At 40.1% G+C, this 16,959-nt stretch overlaps 1 protein-coding gene across 1 annotated transcript in view; it reads left to right on the top strand.

Annotated features, from left to right (window-relative positions):
- LOC121521302 (MAM domain-containing glycosylphosphatidylinositol anchor protein 2-like) overlaps positions 1-16,959 on the top strand; it is a 326,586-nt gene that overhangs the window by 97,727 nt on the left and 211,900 nt on the right. The window contains exon 2 of the mRNA XM_041805191.1: positions 13,468-13,607. Coding sequence (XP_041661125.1) covers positions 13,468-13,607 — 140 coding nt within the window. The remainder of the gene's footprint in view (positions 1-13,467; positions 13,608-16,959) is intronic.

The raw sequence follows: 16,959 nt of genomic DNA, 5'->3' as shown, positions 1-16,959 counted from the left end.
GCAGCTTCACACTGCCCTAATTTTAGAGTAACAAGGTGTGTGTCAACGTCTGTGCGCATGTGTTTGAGTGTGTGTTTGTTTTCCATAAATAGCACCTCTGAGAGCCACAGCTGGGCTCTTATGGTGCTCTATGTCCGTTTAGTGATCAGACAAACAAAGCCCTCTTCTGTGGTAATGAGTGACCTCGACTCAATTACAGATTTCTAACAGCAGGCTTCATTTTGCCCCCTTATGTAAAGATGACAGCCTGGCATTATCTCTGGGTTGTAATAATGACCATCTTCTTTGTCTCATGCATGTTGTTGTGATTACTGTAAAGCTTGAACCTCTGCAATGTAAGAAAGTGCTTCCCATCCCATAATACACACCGTGTGATAGATGAGCTGAGCTGATAGTGCGAAGCTGGATCTATACAGAGTCTCATTTACAATAACAGTGTAGGCCAAGGAGTGCATGCGAGTGCATTACAGTGTGTAATCAATACGCTCTGACAACCCCTGATGTTCTAATATGCATGTGCTGCTGGCAAGCCATTTCAAGGCCTTACACACATGGATGACCCCGTGGATGGGTTGCTTCTCAATTATACAGCAGGGGGAGCGCTGGGTTGGCTTTGTAACTGTAATGCACGGGGGTAAGGATTGAATAGAATAAAAGTCATTGTGTGAAATCTTTTTTAAAGGACCATGTTTGCCCATACTCACAGTTGAAATCTATGGAATTCACATTGATATGATCGTTACTCACATTCCAATTAATACGGGCTGCTCTAGTGGACTGTAATACAATGGAGGGGAGATAATATCAGTGTAGCTCTATAATGCCCACTGTATTGTCACTACAGAATTGCTGTAGGATTGCAGTAACCTTTCTCAGACTTTAGTATGGTTTGCATAATGCTACTTCTAATTCTAAACTAAACAAACATAAAACACATGCATTGATATCAAAAATGGTTCAGACTTTATGTGTAACATTAATCTAAGGCCCTGTTTACATTTTGAATTAACAACATTATTTGGACATTCAGATACCAAGTGACTGCACTCAGTCACGTCAGGTCAGGTCAGGTAAATGCCAGTCCTTTGCCCTGTAGTACTCTGGCCTTCTGATGGCCACCCTCCAGGCCTGTACCAGGCTCATGCCCCATCTCTCCAGGCATCCTCCCAGCTGCCCCCTCCTCTATGCACACGGCTGCTCCCTGGCACCTGGACCAGCCCACCAAGTCCTGGGCACCCATATATGGTGAGCTGGATCAGGCCTGGGAAAGTGCACCAGGTTGCCAATAAAGCACGTAGCTGCTGTTATGGTATCAAGCAGCTTACTCTTCCCTTACCCGCTCTCCTGAGCACATCAGCATTAGACACATGGTCTTGCCAATAATACCCAAAGATTCAATGATGAAAAGTTGTCACAATGGAGTCCAGTTGGCGCCTCTGGCCATCAGTCAACATCAAGGCCTCACAAGAGTATAGTAAGACCGTAAGGACAGAGGACCGAAAGACAGTGACTTTCGTCTGCATGCTTGTCTGGTAACAGCTGTTGCTAACACAGCTGAAAGGGGGTCAGTGCCCCCAGATTCCGGAGCCTCAGGGCGTGGGATTTGCCTTAAACTACAAATAAAAGATCCATGCAGGGGTAGTACTCCTGCAGCCACTGGATGAGCTGCACATCACATGTAGGCAGAGGGCAAAGCCCTCGGGACCCTTGCTGTCGAATGAGAAGGAAATCCCTGTGCAATAAGCATCAATCATGTGGCACTTCGGTACTGTTCCTAAACTGTGCATTTTCACTACTTTATCAGTGATGACCTGATATTGGACCTCAATCTCTCACCTTTTACAAAGGACAGCTCATACATCATTCGGTAGCTCTCTTAACTTGGTTTTGTATGATGGTGAATTAGCTACAGTATATGCTTAGAGGCAAGTGGCACATTGTTAACAGCTTTTCTACTTTGTTTTGTCATAAACATGCTTTTAAAGGACAAAGTGTTGGCTACTGGTTAGATTGAAAAAAAAAACCATCTCAATTCAAGATGAAGCAAAGCTAGTTCTAAGAGCTCCTTCCATTTTGTGAGCTTTTCCCTGCTTAAAAAAAGTTTCTTTTCTGTCCAGTTCTGTTGTTGTTTTAAAGATATAAATAAGGCAAAATGGTCCCAAATGAAGAGCTGTTGCGAAGAGCTGTTTGTGAGCTGAAATACGGGCTCTTATTAGTCCAGATCACTATAAAAAACATTGTAGTTCCCCTCACTCCCAGAGAGGCTAGATGTAATAAATAAAGCTATGCCTTTTTATTACTGGTGGAATACCACAGATCATGTCACTTGATGGATGTTCTTTAATACTGGCCAGCATGTGTCTAAAATAACCAATCTAATCTCCATATGAAGGCATCCCAAATCTGTATGCAGTCTGAGCTATCACATATTAGATAGTAACCCCTATTAAAGTATCATATACAAGGGGGTTAAACACAGAGGCTTAGAGTTAACAGCTTCAGAGTTAAACTTAAAAATCCATTATAAACCTCTAAAGTTGGTTGGTATTGGGTTTATTAATCAATCATGGACAATATATTTTGGCTTTATTGACAAAAAAACAAAAAACAAAAAAACTTTATGTCAAAGTGAAAACAGATCTCTGCAAAGATATCAGTTAAATAAAAATATGTAATGTAAAATAAGTGACTGCATATACTGTATATTCACCCTCTTTAAAGTCCCTGACCTAATTCAACAGAGGTCCAGACAATTGGTGCTAGTAGACTTACGGTTAGTGAAATGGAGATCACATAAGTGCAGTGAATGTGACTCAACTGATTGTAGTATAAAGACACCTGTGTCTGGAAGGTCCAGTCACTGGTTGATCAGTATTCCTGGCTGCCATTACACCATAAAGACAAAAGAACACTCAAAGCAACTCAGAGAAAATGTTATTGAAAGTATAAGTCAGGAAATGGATAGAAAAAAAAAAATCAAGACATTGAACATCCCCCAGAGTACAGTTAAATCCATCATGAGGAAATAGAAGGAATATGGCCATCAGACAAGACACCAAACACTGCACATCACAACAAACACACCATCCCCACTGATGCTTCTCAGCAGCTGGCCCTATAGGGCTCATAAAGGTAGAGGGTAAAATGAATGTGGTAAAATGTAGAGACATCCGGAAGGACAAGAAGCTCGTGATAAATCTAGCTTGGATACTTGTGATAATATGGCTAATAATCAAAACTGTTAAGGAGAAAATGAATGGGATTAGCAACACTTTTTACCCCTATAGAAGCTGCAGTGTTTGGAAATAAAGTTGTATGTTTTAAGTTAGACTGCAATGTAATCATTTAACAGAGAAGTCTAATCATAGGCAGCACATGCATGTGGGCGATAATCTGCAAGAAAACAGAAGGATGGGGATGATCACAATGCTAACATTAACCACGCTAAGCTAGTTAGTTTTCGATCTCATGTTTAGCTGTTTTAAATTAATGATGCTCCATTTAGACAGTTCTATGTGTGTTTTCTCAGCTTTGGCCTAGTACACAAATCTAATTTTGCATAGATCTGGCTTTGGAATAAGGAAGGGTAATGTATTTTAATCAGGCAACAATGAGCAAGTTTTGATTGAATAAGTCATTTATAGATTATCCTCACAAATAGGGTTAGCACATCAGCAATACATTATATCTTAGGGTAAGGGTTTGACAGCTACAGTTCTTAACTAGTTATCTTTGATAAAAGAAGAACACTTTAAAACTAACATTACTGAGTCTTTTCACTCAGGTTAAAGTATCACTTTAATGTTGCATATAGAAAAGAAGAAATACGATAAAAGACAAAGTCCTTGTGATTTACTCCACAGCGTGTGTCTTGTCTTTCACAGTGACTCTAAAGCAGTGAGCACTTTGACGCTGACAGCTTTTATCTTCCTACTGGTTCTGTTATAAATCTTTGATTAAGCAGTGATGTGCATGACAACTTGGTGCTGTTTTTTAACAGTGACACCCTGGGACTGAAGTGTTTTAAGGGAGTCAAACATGGGTTAAATACATGTGTAGTTTACCTCGTGTTGTGTGTTTTATTGAATATTTGGCCATTTTTAGGGATTTGAATGACATCTAATATGATGGTGTTGGCTTTGTTCAAACCATTTTGCAATCTTGAGTTGTCATTAGCTTTGTTATGTTAGTATTGTGAAGTTTTGCTCTAATTACCTTTCCTCCCTGCAGTTCCAAAAAACCCAGAAAAGTTCATTTGCTTCACCAGCAGAAATTCATTCTGTTATAACTAAGATGGTTATTCTTTTAAATTGTTATTGTATGCATATTGTATTTTCTCTCCTGTTGCTTCCCACTCTCCTCTATGTCCTATCTCATTCTGAAAAGGTGATTATGGAGCCAGGAAACCAGCAGGAACTGGTTAGTGGTCCTATGGGGTCGGTCTGAGGACATTAAGCCCACAGCGACAACGAGCCCCAGCTGTTAGAGCCCCCTTTTTTTTTTTTCCACATTCATTTGTTTGTCAAATTTAGTGCTCCCACCATTGCCAAGAACCCCCTCTGCCACTCAGGCACTCCAGCAGCATGGTGACAAGGCTGCTTTTAGCCAAATCCAATTTAATCTCCATTGGCGGTAGTGGATAAAGCTGTCTCCGTCTCCCCCAAACTGAGGCCAAGGAAGGCCAGGCACTCCACTGGGAGCTGCTCGTTCAACACACAAGGACATAATGCACACTTGAAAACGACTTTATACACACGCACGCATATAAAGATTTGGAGAGAGCAATATTCAAACAGTTTCTTCCCCTCATTGTGTGTTTCTGCAGAGGGGAAATGATGTCACTTTTATGGAAATGAGACAATGAAATAAAAAAGAGGGCACATCTGAGATTCTGCTCCTTGCCTGCAGCTTCTCCGCTTCCTTTTTTTAAACTTTTACTTATCAGGAAGCTGTGACTTTGTGTGTATGCCTGCAGATGGCTGGTAGGGTGGGGAAGTGCGGGGGAGTGACACTACAGCCTGAGAAGCACTTTTTATGCAAATTTCATATCTTAACCCACAGGTTCATGACAACATTTGCACAACATTTGCAACAACGCCGCTTAATCACAAGTGCTTGTAGAGCAAATAAACAAGTGGTTCCAGAATAATTCTGCATTACTTTGACTACAAAGATCCACTCAATATTAAGCATTGATTTTTTTTTTCTTCTCTGCACTGTTTTGCTCCCCTCACATCAATGTGAGTGGCAGATGTGCTCCTTATACTGATGCCAGTTCTCCTACTGGCAGAGGCAAATAAGGATCAGAAAGTCTCTCATAAACATCCTTATGTGCCACCAGCAAAATAGTTTTTTTCCCCTTTTTATCCAGCTCATTGCTCTTAGTGACCTCTGACCTGCTGCTACTCAACATACGTGACCACTTACTCACTTAACATAGTGTACTTCAGTGCTGGGGGGATAGTGGGTAGTAGGAGAGGGGGCACTTAGGAGAAGATGTTTATTGATTAAATGGCCCTCAACATGTGCATGCAATGAAAACAGGAAAGCTACTTATAATGCATTTAGTTCAGCTCTGTAATCTAAAACAATCACTGTCACTTAGCTTGTAATTCCATTCAATACTACCTTACAATGCTATATCAATACAGAAAAGACAATTAGTTTTTTAAAACACAATCAAATGACCTGAAGATCATTAAAGCTGTTTTTACACATCATTTATTTATGAAATGGGATTTTTCCGTTTATATTAAGAGACAGACTGTTGATAGAATGACAACAATCATGTGTAAATGAAGTAAGTCTGGGTGTAGAAATACTAGGAAGACGAGAAAAAACTATAATAGTATCAGTAATATTCTTCTGTGCCTCTATTTAAAGGCAGTAATTAAAGGTTTTTGCCCACTAGTGGAGCTGTAAAGGGTTTTTTTGTCAAGTAGTCTCATGTTTTATGCACATTTGTCTGCACCCAGGCACAATCACAGTTGGGATGTCCCAGTTGTCTTTTCTGATAATACTGTTCACTGATTACGTAGTAAGATCATCTGATACTGATAGTGGTACTAATCATTAGGGCTGTCAAAAGTTTTGATTATTTTAACTGATTAATCACAGGCATTAAAAAAGTAACATCTAGCCAATCAGAATATGTTGATTACAGGACATTTTGGTGAGACAATTGAGAGTGAATACACACACTTTGCAGTGGAAGCAAAGTAGCATACTTTATGATCAATTAAATTGATTGATTATCTGTAAAATAAAATGCAGATAATCCTCCAAACGCAATAAATCAGTCTCAACAATCGGCCCCTACAATGTACCGATCACTTAAAATTATCTGATGATTGGTTCTGATCAACTGTGGCATCTCTACTCTTAACATAGCAGCGCATATTCTGTCATCTGTTTGTTAATAGATAAATAAAGGCAAAACAGCTATTTTAGGAAAGAAGAAACGTGGTTTTCCAACTCTGCTTTTAGGTGGTCCACAGCAGTGTTAATTTTGGCAGCTATTTTTAGTTTTAGTCTTTGTCTTTAGACAAAATGTCTTTCAGTTTTAGACCCATTTTAGTAATTTCTACCCTTTTTAGTTTTATTCTAGTTTTAGTCATTGAAAACTCAATACATTTTAGTCTAGTTTAGTTCATAAAAAGTCCTCACATTTTGGTCTTGACTTTTAGTCCAAGCATTCATTTCCTTGCCTCAATCTGGTACCAAATCATAGTAGTGTGCTCTATGCACTCTGCCAAACCTGAGGTCCCTGCTTTCTACAGCTGAGGGACAGAGGAGATACAGATGCATTGTTTTTTTGACAGATTTACCCACAGTGGAGAAATATCCTGGATTTTGAATGTCCCCCAAAAACGACATTACATTTTGGTCTAGTTTTAGTAATCTTTGAAAACTTGACTTATTTTTTGTCAGTTTTAGTCATCAAAGATTTATTTTTGTTAGACTTAAGCTAGTTTTTGTCATGGAAAAAAGGCTGTTGACGAATAGTTTCGGTCATAGTTTTAGTCATAGTTTTAGTTGACGAAATTCACACTGGTCCATAGGGCATTAAGCCAAAAAATTTAAAGAGTATAAAGGTATTGATTAACTTTGCTTTAACTATGGGTACATGTATGCATGATGACAGCTACTCATGCCCTGCATCCTCCTCAAAAATTGATGCTATGTAGATGCAAACTACATCTTCCCCATGACCAGAAGGGGCAGTGTAGAAGCAGAGGCAGCAGCAGGGACAACAGGAGCACTTGTAGAGCTGTTCTGCAATTATCCACATCTACTACTGAGGCAGATCAATAAAGAATGAATTGCACACGCTAAAAGCACCAGTTTGCAAAGATTTAACATCCACTATTTACCCCATTTATTCAAGAATATTTGCTAATTATATGCAAGTGCTAACACATTCACACAGTTTGGCAGCTGAACACACTTTGCTGCTATCCTTTTGGCAAATTTGCCTCACATTAAACATCCCATCTAAAAGGCTGGGACGGATACTTTCATTTTGGAAGCAGACTTTAAAACCTGCAAAACCGAACGCAAACTACATCAGTGCTTCAGATTAATGAGGGACCCTATTAAGTGGCAACTTTTAGCCAAGTTCATGTGTTTTCAGCAGTTGTTTTAACATTATCTCTGCACACATTCAGTTAAATGTCGTTAATTTATACTGAGTCACTTGTAAAACCCAAACATAGGGGCTGTTACATCCATGCATGTGAAGGAAAATGCTAGAGAAACAGAGGTAGGTGAGTTGAAGTGTTCTGTTTATCTGATCTGATGTTAATATTTATTATCAAAGTAAATATTATGTCAGCTCTGATTTCAGAGTTAACAAAATTGGCATGTCACTACGTCTGTTGTTTACATCTCACTTATGGAAATAGCTTGAGCTCTGTGATTTGCCCTCTAGCAGTATGAGTCAGTCCCTGCCAAGAATGTATACGATTACGCTCATGAAGCACATATGCAAACACAAGGTTAAAGAGCAAGCTTATCCCTAGTTTAAGTTGACATTGTAAACTTTTATGGCTCTTACACAGCAAATTCCCAGAGTGAAAAAATTGGGAGTTAAACAAAAAAGAATGAAAGTTAGATTTTCAGAGTACATTCACACACTTAAACTCCATCTAGTGTTTAGTGATGCTCCTGTGCAGTTTTAAAAAATGTAGTTCATTCACACGGTGTTGAGAGCAGTGAATCAACCCTGTTCCTGAGTTCATTCCCAACAGCTTTGTTGCCACACCTACACTGCCACTTCAAATCTGGGGAGCAGAATTTTCCCATCATGCATTGTGTGTTTAGATGTATCTTAGATGTTTTTAGATGTATTTGTATATGTTTAGATGTGTTTAGATGTTACCTGTTGTATAGTTACCACTGCTGTGCTTCATTTGCTCAAGCTTCTGGTGGATTATTGTTGATTTGATGTTAGATACGTCTGCACAATGAGTGACACTGTCCCTTGAGTTATACACTTCCCACACGTGGCATGGATTAATATATGTTGAGGGCCAATAAGCTGCCTGCCACTTTGTTCCATTCTGATGAGAGCACAGCAGCTTAGCCACAATGACCAGTGAAAATTGGCAGGTGTTAGTGACATGGTTGATCTTCACCTGGTGGTTTTTAAAGGGATCTAAATTATAACTTCTGTGCAAAAAAATAATGAACACTATAGAATATTAACTACGAACACTGAGAAAGAGTTCACGTAACTCAAGATGGAAGTTAACTTTACTCTTAGTGAGAGTAGTATTTAAACTCCCATAAGAGTTTATTTTAACTCCTGATAAGAGTTAAAAATCAACTCCCAGAAAAGAGTTACTTTAACTCAGCTCTAGAGTTTATTCGATGGTCTCACATGTACACTCAGATTGAGTTGATTTTAACTCACACAGAGTTTATTCCAGTGACCCGAATTTGCTGTGTAGGTGGCCGGTAATGACAAATTCAAAGCTTCGTCTGTTGCATGTCCCCCTGTCAGCATATTGACATCTAACTTGATGCTATCTACCCAAATCCCAGCACATTAAAGTCACATTACCCTCTGTCTGCTATCTTTTCTGAATATACTATGCATAGTTAAAGCCAGGCGAGCATCATGCTGCTTTCATGAGGACTAAACAAACATGAAATTATGTCGTAATGACAGCCATTTCTGTTCACGCTCCGGGCCAAGTGAGCATGTCTTGGCTGTGTGAGGATATGTGTGACTGTGAGAACATTATGGAGCTCATTATGTTCACTTAAGAGAGGGGTATTTGCCTTTGTTGCTGAAAGCCCGGTGTCGTCTGCATAAAAGTCTGTGTTTATGTTTATGGGTAGCAGTTGCAGCCATAGGAGTTGGAGATCATTAATTACGGGTGTTTCCTTGCTTCCCTCCAGGACTGATAGTACGCTGCCGAGTTACTGGCTCATTGGAGTAAATGGCATTAGTACAGTGTTCGGCTCGTGCCCTGGGGTCTTGTTTCTAAGCCTTTTTTGTTTCAAGTGGCAGTGTTGCGTGAAGCTCCCTTACACTGAGTCTATTTCTCAGGCCCTTATTCGCCCCTATGGAATTTCCCACCAGTGTATTCATCTCCAGATGGAAAGAGAGCAAGACAATGCAGGGTAAAGGCAAGAGTACTCCAACAAGGCCTTATGAGTAGCCCATTAGCATCCATTTGTTTGCACATGGAGGGGTATTAAGCTGAATGAGATAAACTGCATGCAGGGTCCAGGGAGGGGCTAAGAGTTAGCACGTGGCTAAGGCCACACTCAGGCTGAGACTCCCACTGCAGCGTTAGGGAGGAGTGTTGCTACGCTCATTAGCAACACAGCTTGGATAGACGTCGCACTGCTGCCGGTTCTGAGTCTGCCGAGAGAGAGGGAAAGAGAGGGCCACACAGGAAGCAGCTTCTCCAACATGAAAGGAAGTCAGTCTGTAGCTCTGTTGGATTTTTACTTTTTCACCAATTTGCACACCTCCTCCTAATCATATCCGCTCCCTAAATCATCCCGTCCCAAACCTCTTCACTAATCATGTAAGCTGGAGAGGACTAAATGTTAACAGATGCTAGTATTATCAGGGGTTGGTTTCATGCTTTCACAGCTCAGTGAATCTAAACGCTTTACCTAAGGTGACTTGTTCTCGTGTCCCTTTAACCCCCGCACTCGTGCTGTGCTGTTTGTTGGGTGTTGCGCAGATTGAAATGTCCTTTCTCACTCGCGAGGTTCAACTGATGGTGCAGAGAAACCCCAGTGCAGTAATTACAGCTGCGGACAGGCAGCTGTGGGTACTTTGGAGTTTTTCTGCCTTGAACTTATGCTGCAGTATGGCTGTGCTGCTGGATAGTGGGTTTAATTCTCCCATATCACCATGTCTGTCATTTTTATACCCCTAATTGCATTACATTACGAAATTATGTGCTAAAATCAATGTGTGAAATGATGAGTTCTGTTTCAGAATGAGACATCCACCAATTAAAAATATGGACACCCACTCTCCATATGGCTGAATGGAGGATTAAAACATTTGAGGCCAATATTTAAACTTTATATAGAAGTCATCTAGGGCATTTACACCTCCATTAGAAAGTATGTCTTATTCTCTCTGTTTTTTAAGTATAAAGACAGATTTTGAGAGATGTGTCTCACATATAATGAAACCCTGTTGCTTGTAATTACAGTTTCAAATTAATTTTCAAACAGCGAGAAAATGAGGAGGATAAAGAGAGGGAAATGACTTGTTATGCCACCTAATATCAGTTGTTTATAGTTGGTCATCTACTTGACACTGTGTTTGTTGTATTACTGCTAGCTAATTTGGTGAAGATGCAAATTGAGTGTCACTCTGAATCAAAGTGGAGTGATAATGATTGGTGTATGCTTCTGGCATCCTTACTGAATACATTTTCTCCAAACTGTAATTTGTGCCACTTAAAATGAGGTCTATAATTTAGTGTGACTGGGGCCCAAGGTGCTCTGGAAAAAGCCTGCAGGAGATGTGCAGGGTAGCAAGGTCAGATTATTACTTAAAAGAGGAGAAATTTGTAAAAAAGGAAGCAATGTGTTGGCTTTAATGAATGTTTCCATTTATCATAGGTTACTTAAACATAAGCCTATATATTTCAATTTCAGCACTAAACTGTAGCTTTTTAAACCATATATTTGTTTATTGCTTGTGAAAGAAATTCAGAGGGGATCAAGATTTGTGTCCAGAAACAGCAATAAAAGCCCACAAGCCACTGCCCTGCTCTTATCATTAATGCTTACTTAACACGGTTGATTTTTTTCATACATTAAAGCTCCAATAAGCCGTTTTTAGAAGGCTGTCAACCAAACAGAAATGAATGCGGCTGACTATTTTTGAGCTATAAAACCATACCAGCCCATAATCAACATGTTTAACTATTTTGTGTGTGTGTGTGTGTGTGTGTGTGTGTAACCACAGCTGGAGGCAGGGGTCCGACAATGTGAGGTACAACATGCAGCTGATTTTTTTTCTGTTAATTATCCACAACAAATGTCCACAGAGTGATCTTTTTGACTGACAGCAGGGGTGTAGCACAGGGGGAAAAAGGGTATTGATTACCTGGGCCCACCTTCTGAAGGGGCCATTGAGAAGCCCAGAATGAAAAGTGTGATTTTATGTACTTTTCTTAGCATTTAGTGTCATTATTTAATCAAAAGTGACTAAATGAATTGGTCAACAGACTGAAATTTGTATCAAACAGAGTAAAATACAATACTGGGGGCCCCTGCTCCTCCCTTAAAAATGTCCAAATGATGTGGTCCAGCACTGCAAAATAATGCAAGTAAATTTAGTAAAAATATTGCTCATAAATAGGGAAATTATGGTTCAAAAATACATTAAAATGTAGTGATATCTGTTAAAATAAGGCAACATTTATTGCTTGGCTAGCCGGTTAAGGGGGGCCCTGTGTAAAATTCTTTCTAGGCTCCTAAATCTCTAGTTATGCCTCTGACTGACAGTGCAGGATATTTTACATTTAGTAGGGTTAAGCTGCTGTGAAATGAAAGTTATAATTTTTAACACTATTTGTTGAGTGGTCATCATAGTAACTCTGCGACTGTTGAGTGGTCTTTAGAGTAAAGGCCTTTACACTTGAAAGGTGTCACAATTAAAAGGCACGAATATACAAATACTTCAGAGGCGGATTTTGTTGCGCCTTTCCGCGCACATCAGGAGTGATCCAATTTTGTGAGCAATTATACAGAGTCTAAAAAACATTTGTGCTGCCAAAGTCTATAGTGTGTTTTCTCTCGTCCTCTGAAAAACAGTGATATATATTGGAGCAGGCCAAACCACGAGCACTGACTACAGACAGATATGGAAAGAGGGCAGACATCATCTGATGTCGGAAAGAAGGTGGTTTTTGCTTCTCTGTCTGCCTTAAAAGTTGAAACTCTGAAAAAATCGACCATGGTTTGCAAAGATATCTGCCGCAGTTTTGCTCAGCAAAATTACTTTGCTAGTGTGGAAGCTTGTATTGACTTGCTACAGGTTTGAAAAATAGATGTTTCATTCGAATTATTCACAAGAAAAATAGCTCCTGGCTTGCAAGGACCTTAAATGTGACTATTTATTAGTCTTCAGAGTAAAACTGTGACTGTTTAGTGGTCTTCAAAGTAAGTCAATGACTGTTGAATGGGCATCAGAGTAACTCCGCTTCTGATGATGTTTATTAAAGTGTCTCTGTTACATTTGGCATTTGACCCGTGGCAATTTTACTGTCAGAAAAGGCAAATCTAGATATCTATCTTATTTTACAATTGAGCTATTTCAGTTTGCTTGCTGGTCACTGTTGCCCAGCTCTAGTGGCTTAAGTTCTTCATAAGCTTACGTATCAGTACCTATTTTTTCAGTATAAATGTCTTCTGCTAAGTTGCATACATATAAAGATAAAAACAGCTTGTGTCTTCACTGTGAAGTGATACCGAGACAAATCACACAAAGCATTAGTAAGATTTGCTCAAGATAAAAAAGAGACATGAAACCTATCTTACATCATTTTTTAAACCGTACTTGACAGCACACTTGGCAGCACAATCTCTATAAGAGCCACACGCCTGTGAAAGTGCTTCTCCCACAAGTAACTTCTAATAAAAAACTACAGAGTTGTTAGGCAGTGAATCACTTTCTCAGAGTGCCTTTCCTCGACTTTCCATTTGATATACTTGCAGTGTTTGAAAGGCTAAACCAAAGCGAATGCTATGAAAGTAGAATAAGTGCCAAATCTTTTTTTTTTTTTTTTTTTTTTTTTTTTTTTGATTCTTCTCTTACAAATACGTCTAGTTTGTTGTGCCGGTTACAAACGTGGCCACGCTGCTTGTTTTCAGTGAGACAGCCTCTTAATCAATACGCCATCTGTCGTGCTAAACTACTCATTCCTCCAGAAATGACTGGAATGCTAACTCTCCTTGTGCTTCTTTCTCCCTCCACAGCCCCTCCTACAGTTCGAATTATACACTCAGGGCACGCCTGCAATGTTGAGGAGGAGAGGCACACGGAGAGAGTGTACACCATCAGAGAGGGAGAGACGCTGGAGCTTACCTGTCTGGTGACGGGACATCCTCGGCCGCAGGTGAGGAAAAAACCCTGTCATCTCTACATTGCTTACCAATAAGAAGGCTTTCTTTCTCTCCTTCAGGGTCTTTCTTTTAATTCTGCATTGAGTGGCACACCACGTTCCTCTGCACTAAACCAGCTTAAAAGTTTAATCCTTTAATTATTGATGGTTTAGTTTGTATTGTGCACCTGCATGTTGATAATGAAAGCTGCCTCGTCTAATGAGAATGCAGAAAACAAAGCAGCGGAAACATCTGCCAAAACAAAAGTGTAACGAGCACACGGTAAAGAGACCATGGGTCATGTGTATGCACACGGGGGCCTTGGCATATCGAAAAGAGTTTCACTCTAAAACTGTGATTTACTTGTTTTGATCTGATCTAATTAAAACTTTTTTACCTGTTTGCTGTAGGATATACACCTCTTTTTTTTCTTGTTTTGTTTCTCGTTGATGACATTTCTTTTGCTTCCAGATGTGAGTATAAAATACCCTTATCTTCTGAATAAGACAAAGCCATGATTTAATTGATCCACATAGGTATAAATGTCAGCCCCGCCAAAATAAAACCCAGCCATCCCGTTTGTTCTCCTATTAATCTAGGCAGGATTTGCAAACACTAACCTTTCAAACGCTCATCGACTGTTGTTCCCAATTTACTTTATCACACAAATCACACAAAATTCAAAACCCACTCCGGACAGGGCCAAGCTCATTAACATTAATTAATATAATCCCCCCTTTGATCGATGGGCAGGGCCATTAGTCTCTACATTTCCCCTTTAGATGCCAAACCAGAGGCGCTCATTGATTTTTATATTTCAATTGGAAAGGTGAGGCCTCTTAAATTAGCGACAGGCTCACAGACTCACGGTTTGTCTCTTTCCATCGACGCAGGAGGGGGACAGCTTCACGCTTATCATCTCCATCTTTCCTCTTAATTAGAATTTGTGAAACATAGAGCGGAGTGAAGGGAGGGGATAGAGGAAGAGGAGAGTGGGAGATCAAAAGCCCTGCATGGCTGTGGCAGGAGAGGCAGGATCTCCTTTGAAACCGAGTCATTATGAGACTCACGCGGTCTCCCCTGGCACAGCGGGTCTCGGCTGTGTCTCTGCGGACTCTGGGATGTGTCAGCTCTGTCCCCCTCTGGTAATGGCATGGGACCGGAGGAGGAGGAAGAGGAGGAGGGTGGAGGGGTTAGTGCACACTCATTCTGAGTGGGTTCGGAAGCCGAGGAGGTTATCTGGGGTGGCGACAAACCTCGGGCTGGTTTTGTGATGTTGGCGGAAAGAAGCACAAGGGTACGCGACCTCAGCGGAAACAGACTCGCAAGCTAACACGGCAATAACAGCTCATCTTTTCATTAGAATAAAAGATTAATCCTCTGAACATGTTCCCAGTCTTTCTACGCCCTCAAGTTCTGCACTTTAATTGAGTCTAGTTTCCTCCGCTTTCAACAGCAGATGTGGGAAAAAAGTAATCAGTGCTCTTTGCAAGGGTTGTGGTGCACTTTGAGAGTCCTGTTTTGATTAATGGCATAGGCAAAGGTTTGGTGAAACCACTGTAAAGAACTCTTTTAGAGAATACCAACATGCATGATTTATTTTTTCTTGTTTTGTCTATATCACATGCTCTTATATTTACATGTTAAACTTGAGGTACAATATGTAGAATGGACTAAATGAGTACTCCTTTGTCATACATGTTTTTCGTTGAGTACTTACAATGACTATAAAAACTATTCACCCCCTTGGATGTTTTATCTTTTATTGATTTTAAAAATCATGGTCAATATAATTTGAATTCCAGACAAGTTGGCGCTAGCAGTCTCACAGTTAGTGAAATGAGGATCACCTGAGTACAGTGAATGTATCTCAAGTGATTGACACCTGTGTCTGGAAGGGTCCAGTTACTGTTTAATTAGTATTCCTGGCTACCATTGCACCATGAAGGCAAAAGAACACTCCAAGCAACTCAGAGAAAAGCTTACTGAAAAGTTTAAGTCAGAGGATGGATACAAAATCTTTCTAAGGCACTGACCATCCCCAAGAGTTCAGTTAAATCCATCATGAAGAAATGGAGGGAATATGGCACATGTGTAAATTTGCCTAGATCAGGCCGTTCTCAGAAACTAAGTGATCGTGCAAGAAGGAGACCAGAGAGAGGCCACCAACGACTACTCTGAAAGAGTTACAAGCCCCAGCAGCTGAGATGGGAAAGACGCTACATACAACAACAGTTGCTTGGGTTGAACACCAGTCAAAGCTTTATGGAGAGTGGCTAGGAGAAAGCACACTGAGTTCACCAAAAGCCATGTGGCAGACTCCATGGTCAAGTGGGAAAGCTTTATGGTTTGATGAGAACAAAATGTTGCTTTTTGGTCATCAGACAAGACGCTATGTTTGGCAGACACCAAAAACTGCACATCGCCACAGACAAACCATCCCCACTGTGAAGCATGATGGTGGGAGCATCATGATGGGGGGATGCTTTTCAGCAGCCAGCTCCAGAAGGCTTGCAAAGGTAGAAGGTAAAAATGAATATAGGAAAATCCTGTAGGACAAACATATTCATTCTGCAAGAGAACTACGTCTTGGGCAAAGATTTATTTTCCAGCAAGACAATGACCCAAAACAGTGAAAGCTACACAGAAATGGTTCTGAAGTGGCAGAGTCAAAGCCCAGACCTTCATCCAGTAGAGAATTTGTGGCTGGACTTGCAACGGGCTGTTCCCTGTGAAGCCTGAAGAGCCTGAGCAGTTTTGCAAAGAGGAATGGAGTAAATTTGCAGTGACTAGATGTGCAAGCCTGAGTGAGACCTATCCACACTGGCTCAGTAATGTGATTGCAGTCAAAGGTGCATCTGCTAAATCGTGACCTATATAGAGTGAATATTTATGTAGTCACTTATTTAAGATTACTTTTTTTTTTTTTTTTTTTTTTTCAAATGACATTGCTTTGTAAAAATCAGTGGATATAAAAAACGGTCTGTCTGGTGTGCCAGGTTAATTTGGGAATACATGGAACTGTACTTTCTCTTATGTTAAACATTTATGCTAACCACGTTTCAAACAGAATTCTAATAACAGTACAGTCTCATTAACCACTGTTTGATACTTTGATTCCCCTGAAAGAAAAGAAAGACGGTGATGTCTTACATCTTCTGGTTGGTGCATTTTCTGGATGTTTGACTAAATTTCTCATGTTAGTCAAGCCTGTGTTGTCAAAATCCTGTGAAGTTTAAATAGTAACACCTCACATACAAACCAAAACTTCTCACCTTTCATTTGTTTGAGAAAAATAGCTGCTGTTGTTGTTTTGTAGCAAGCTGTCAAAGCTGCTATGCTTTTATTGTCTCATAGCCTGAGGGC

Source organism: Cheilinus undulatus, linkage group 14 (genome assembly GCF_018320785.1).
Source record: "Cheilinus undulatus linkage group 14, ASM1832078v1, whole genome shotgun sequence".
NCBI classification, from domain to species: Eukaryota; Metazoa; Chordata; class Actinopteri; order Labriformes; family Labridae; genus Cheilinus; species Cheilinus undulatus.
This window is presented reverse-complemented; position numbering and strand designations above follow the sequence as displayed.